Below are 6,000 nucleotides of genomic sequence, written 5' to 3'. Positions count from 1 at the left end.
TCCTCCAAAAATCCTGAGGCGAGAACTTCTGCTATGCCGCATATGCGTGACACGAATATTTGGCCCCTGTCGTCCTCGCAGGCTATCCTCCCGTCCGAGCCCATTCTTCGTGTCCCCTGGGAATTTACCAGGCCGGTTCCCAGCTTTATACCGAGGTTGCTTGCGATTCTGTAGGCTCTATCTCTAGCTCCTATTCACTCCAGAGAAAAGAAATCCAGTCCCTCAATTCAGACCTAGTCAGAGCGAGGGCGATTTCAAGCAAAGGCCATTCTCTGAAGCGGGGTTTGGACCTTGGCCGGGAATAGGATTGACTCCAGGCTACGGGCGAAGTCAATTTCCAGCAGAGAAACTGACAAGCCGGTCGAATGGGAGTGCTTGAAATTGACCTGCTTCGAAGCAGCGGAGGGGAGCGGCCTTGGGGTGGGGCCTTAGGAACATTTTCCTGGGGGCGAGCCCCTCATAATACACCTGGACGTATTCCTGAGAAGATCTGCTTAGGTCAGGGGCGGCCAGACGGTGGCTCTTTCACACATATTGGGTAGCTCTCGAAGCCCCCACCGCCCCCTTGGCCAGCTGGGAGAAGGCATTTGTCTCTTTACATCACTTCGCCAAGCAAGCCAGTGGCTTGGAGAATACATTTAAAGTTAACGTTGCTTTCTTTCTACATCTCCCTCTCCCCCTCCTTTCTCTATTTGCTTTCTTTCCACCTTTCCCTCCTTCCTGTCTTTCAGCTCTCAAACGTCGAATGTTTCTTCGATGTGGCTTTTATGTTAAGCGAGTTTCGCCACCACTGGCTTAGGCTGTCTCCCCCTTCCCGTGTGGGGATCATGGAGGCAGGTCGGTCCAGCTCTCACGCCGCAGCTGGCTGCCCTCTGCACCTGAGCTTGTTTCTTCGGAAGCGGGGCTCTCGTAGCACTTGTGCGCAGGCTTTTAGCCGGCTGCCCTCTGCACCTGAGCTTGTTTCTTCGGAAGCGGGGCTCTCGTAGCACTTGTGCGCAGGCTTTTAGCCGGAAACGGAAAGGACCTCCAGGGCTGGCCTGGAGTAACCAGCCGCGGGCCAGAAGAATGTTACTGCAACCCGCTTCTCTGGGCAGCCTGTTTCTCAAAGAAGCCGTCGTCCTCCTGACGCCCACAGCCCAGATACCTTACTAAGGAAGACGACGAGTAGGAGAGGTACAGTGCTCACTCCATCCCCGAAGAGCCCGGGATAGAGATGGGCCGATGGTCGGATTCCTGGCCCTCCAAATCCTGCCTGGAGAGGAGCTCGAAGTGTGCCCGGGGTGTGTGTGTGTGTGTGTGTGTGTGTGTCAGGAGGAAACAGGCTGACTTGATTTTCCCCCTTGGCAGGCGAACCTCCGGATTCCCAGGTTTTTGAAAGTGAGACCTGAAACGGAGCGTGTCAATTTGCGCCCCTTGTACCTGGTTGGTTCTGTCTGTGGCGCGGACAGATGGGGGGATCCTGGCTCCTTCACACGTGGCCCCCTGCCCTTGATCAGCCCCCCAGTGTCGTGAGAAGGAGCTCTGGGGCCCGAGTCCAGCCGAAGCCGTTGGCACCAAGGGGGTCGGTTCCTCGGCAGAAGCTGGTCTCTCCTGGGCAGTCCCCAGGCAGGGGTCTGAAACCAGGGACCCCGTTTCTCCCTGCCTGCGCAAGTGCGGGATTTCCCTGGTTATTTTTCTCGAGACCATCGAGTCACAGTCGCACAAGAACCTTTGGTGTGGGTTTCTATTGGAATACAAGCTGCGCACATTTCAGACATTATAGAGTTAACTGTTGGTTTACCTGAAGGGCACTATCAATATTCTTCTGTTCTGACTGTCACTTTAGTTTCTTAGGCTGTTAAATGTAGGCTGTTAAAGGAAGCGGCATTCAAACCGCCCTCTCCCCGGCTCAAAGCCCCTCCACCCTTCTTTTAAAGGCCAAGGGATCGATGCCCTTTGCGGACCGTTGTAATCCCGTAGTCATCCCAGAGGCAGCGTGGTGTTAGTCTGTGACCGGGGGCGCCTGAAGTCATTTGCAGGCCGCCTTTCTCACGGGGACTGGAGGCGGATTGCAGGGGAAGTCAATACATTGAACCCTGGGTGGGTGGGGCATGCCAGGGACAAGGCGATGCCACCTGCTGCCTCGGAGAAACCTGGGATCCTCGGCCAGAAATCTGAAGAAGAGAAGAAGTATGATGAACCCGGCGCATGAAAGCATGCAAAGATGGCATCGGAGAACCCCTCGCCCGGCAACCGGCAGCCCGAGCTCTGCCCAGCAGCGGGGACTTCGACTCCAGTCTCTCCCTAGGTCTTTTTCTCCATGCAAAACCGGTGTGCCGGGCAGTGCAAGGCCAAGGCGGGGGAGGGTGTGTGTGTGCCCTGGAGCCCCCTTTCTCCCAGGCTGGGGCGGAGGGGATTCTCTGTTCCTTTCAGCCGGAGGAAGCCTCGCGGTCCGGGCGGGGGGCGCAGCAGGTCCGAAGCGGAGGTGCTCCGAGCCAGCGACTCACGTGGCCGGCCAGGAGAGCTGCCTGAAGGGGCGCCCCGGGAGGAGTCCCCCCCCCGCAGCTCCTCCAGCCCCCTCCCCTCCCCTCCCCTCCTGCGGGATCCGGGAGGCCTGACGTGGCCGGGCGCTGATTGGCCGGCGGCCGATAGGATCTGGGCGGCCGGCAAGTTAAGGCGGGGGAGCGCGGGGGGCCGGCGGCACTGGGAGCCCTCCAGCCGGGCCAGACGCCGCCAGCAGCCAGCCCGGGGACGGGGAGGGGGGCGAAGAGGCGGCCGGAGATGAGCGGCCCCTGAGCCCGCCAGCCGCTCGGCCCTCCCTGCCCGCGTCTCCCGGCTCGCCCGCCCGCCCGCCCGGCCAGCGCCATGGAGTACAGCGCCTCGCCCAAGCCGCAGCTCTCGTCGCGGGCCAACGCCTTCTCCATCGCCGCGCTCATGTCCAGCGGCAGCTCCAAGGCCAAGGAGGGGGCCCCCGAGAACACCATCAAGCCTTTGGGTGAGTCCCAGCCGAGCCCAGGGAGGGAGGGAGGGCCCCGATCCGGCGCGGGGGGATTTCAGCCGAACCCAGAAGGGAGGGCTCTGCGCGGATCTCTCGCCAGGCCCAGAGGAGCGCGCCGAGGTCTTCTTCTGCCCGCCGGCCGGCCGGGGTGGTGAGGAGGGTGGGCAGAGTCTCCCCCGAGTCTTTCGAGCGTGCCCAGGCTCCCGCGGGCTGCGTGGCTGCCTGCCCCAGACGAAGGGGCTGAGGAGCAGGGAAGGGGCGTCCAGCCTCCTCCGGTTCCCCCCGAGGGCGGAGAAGTCAGGCGGCCCACGAAACTCCCGCCGCCGCGCAAGAAGGCAGCAGCCTGGGACCGCCCCGCGGGGCGCTTGTTCGGAGAGCTCTCCTTCGCCGTCTGGCCTGGGAACCGGAACGAAGCGGGAGTCTCGGAGCCCTTTGCAGGCTGGCTCCATCGAAGTTGGGCCTCCGCCGCTTCAGGCACCCGCCCGGCGACCCTGCGAGGCCAAGTTGCCCGGGAGCGGCGTGGACGGCGAGAGGCTCCGAGCGGCGGAAAACTTGCGCTGCAAGGAAACCCCTCAAGGCTGCCTGCCCGGTGGACTGCGAAGGGCCGGCCAATCTGCTGTCTCGGGGGACCGCATCACATCGCCTGCTGTCCCTGGGATCCGGGCTCGGAAACGATCCGCCTGAGAGGAGCCGGAGCCCGCGGGACCCACTTCTCTAAACGGATCTGTAGTTAAGAAACTCGGGATCCCGTCGCCCTACAAAGCCTCGCGAAAGGTCCTGCCAGACCAAGCAGCGGGGGGTGAGAAGAAGCCGCGTCGTCTCTTCGGATGCGCCCCGGGAGCACCTCTGGCCCAGGCAGGCTTCTGCCCCAAGACGGCTCTGCTCATCTTTCTGGTGCCACAAGTCTCCTCGTTGCTCTGGCTGCAACAGACCGCGGAGTCAAAGTAGGGATCAGAGCCCACCCCAGAGCGCCGGTTGGGTGCTCCCTGCGCGCTTCGGACTGGACAGCGAAGCTCCATTGAGCAAGGAGGGGCCGAGGTGGCCTTGGACGCGGCAGGGGCTCTGGGTTTGGCCGGAGCTTCCTTCCCCTGGTCAAAGCCGGGCTTCCAGGCCCGGTGGAGGAAACAAGGAGAACTTCCCCTCAAGGAAACCCAGAGCGAGGCTTCCTCTAAACTGCGGAGTCTTGTAAGCAAAACTTCTACTCCGGGAGCTGCTGGCATGCAAGGTGGGCGCTACTGCGTAGATTCGTTTGCTCTGGAGCCAGTTTCCCGGAGCTAAGACAAACATGGGTGAGCCGGAGGCTAAGAAACTGTGAGCTAGCTCACACTAACTCAGCTTGGAGGGACCCAGGTGGGCAGCCGTGTTGGTCTGAAGCAGTAGAACGAAGCGAGAGTCAAGTGGCACTTTTTAGACCTTTCGTGCGCTAGAGGGAACGCGGACCCAGAGATCTCTGGCTCCGAGGAGCTCCCAGTGAAAGTCAAACCGACCCTTTCCAAGCTCACTTTGCTTTCCCTTGGGTTCTCTGCCACCCCTCCCCCCGCCCCCAGCACTTTTCGGTCCCCGGAAATGCCAATCATTTCCGACGTGGTTCCCCCCCCAGCCCCCCCCCGTCCACTTTGCCAGTTCCTTTCCTACTGGCCTCTTGTTTGTTCAGCCCGATTTTAGCCACTGGTGGCCTTTAAACAGCCCCAGGCACCTGAAGACTGCCCAAAGCTCGTCCCCGGCCACGAATTTGGGGAGACTTGAAGGTGTTGCTGGTCTCTGGCTGCCCTGGGCGAATAGGGAAGGAAGGAAGGAAGGAAGGAAGGAAGGGAGGGAGGGAGGAAGGAAGGAAGGAAGGAAGGAAGGAAGGAAGGAAGGAAGGAAGGAAGGAAGGAAGGAAGGAAGGAAGGCTTCAAAGAGCCCGCTGTTACAAAAGGGTTTTTTTTTTTAAAAAAAAGTAATAGAACAAAGCAGGAGTCCAGGTGCGTCTTTAAGGCCAACCAATTTTTATTTCGAACGTCAGCTTTCGGGTGCTCTTAAGCACTCGTCATCAGGCTCACTGCGCCGGAGTCCTCGTCTGATGACGAGTGCTTAAGAGCACCCGAAAGCTGACGTTCGAAATAAAACTTGGTTGGCCTTAAAGGTGCACCTGGCCTCCTGCTCTGTTCAACTGCTTCAGACCCGCTTGGATCTATTTAAAAAATAAGAATCCTGTTGCAACACCTGGAGGCGGGTTCTGCGGTCTGCAGACTTCACAGGGAAACGGCGTCTTGGGCTCCCGGCGTTCAAGGCCCTGGAACAGCAGAGGATTTGGGAGACGGGCTCATTCCTAAATTTGGTCAAACGAGAAGGCTTCGTTGTTTGCAGCCCCGGATCCCAGCCGCTTGCAGGCTTCTGTCTGAAGGGCTCCTCGGAATCTTGACGAATTCGCCCGACTCTCCGGCCCGCCGGAGCTTTTCAAGAAACAAGATCACGAAGTCAGATTTTTTATTTTGTTTTATGTTATTTTTAGCATGGTTGGATCTTTGGGAATCTGTTAAACCCAGGAGAATTAGAAAAGACAAGACAAGACAAGTGGGGAGTCCTCAGGGGGTTTTGTCGAGGCTCTGCTCTCCAGCCCGCTGGACTCCAAGGAGAGGGCCGGAACTCTCCCGGCGAGGGTCCTGCCGCGACTCCGCAGCGCAGGCGGCTGCTTCCCTTCCCTCCCCTCCCCTCCCAGGTTGCCGGCTTCTCCGCAGCCCCAGGGGATCGCCCGGGCCCCAAGCCCTCGGCTTCCCCGCAGCATCCCCCACTTGGAGCTGCTGGAGCGGCCGCCTCCCCCTCGCCAGGCCCCGGCTGAGGGAGGCCAAGTCCTTCTCGGGGCTAGGGAGCCGGGCCTTGCTCAGCTCGCCTCCCCCCCGGGGTCGCAGAGACGCCTCGCAGGGCTCTCCCAAGAGACGCCGCCTCTCCTCCGCAGCCGGGCTGAAGGCGAAAGGGGGGCAACGGTTTGTCCCAGCAAAAACGGGTTCGCTTTTCGGAAATCCGCCCTGCTGCCCTTCTTG

General features: G+C 60.6%; 1 protein-coding gene across 1 annotated transcript in view; it reads left to right on the top strand.

Annotated features, from left to right (window-relative positions):
- The first annotated feature begins 2,844 nt into the window (after positions 1–2,844).
- Positions 2,845–6,000, top strand: part of TBX20 (T-box transcription factor 20) — a 41,259-nt gene continuing 38,103 nt past the window's right edge. The window contains exon 1 of the mRNA XM_060248152.1: positions 2,845–2,974. Coding sequence (XP_060104135.1) covers positions 2,845–2,974 — 130 coding nt within the window. The remainder of the gene's footprint in view (positions 2,975–6,000) is intronic.

This window comes from Heteronotia binoei, chromosome 10 (genome assembly GCF_032191835.1).
Source record: "Heteronotia binoei isolate CCM8104 ecotype False Entrance Well chromosome 10, APGP_CSIRO_Hbin_v1, whole genome shotgun sequence".
Taxonomy (NCBI): Eukaryota; Metazoa; Chordata; class Lepidosauria; order Squamata; family Gekkonidae; genus Heteronotia; species Heteronotia binoei.
Note: the sequence above shows the minus strand (reverse complement) of the source record. Positions and strands in the feature narration are given on the sequence as shown.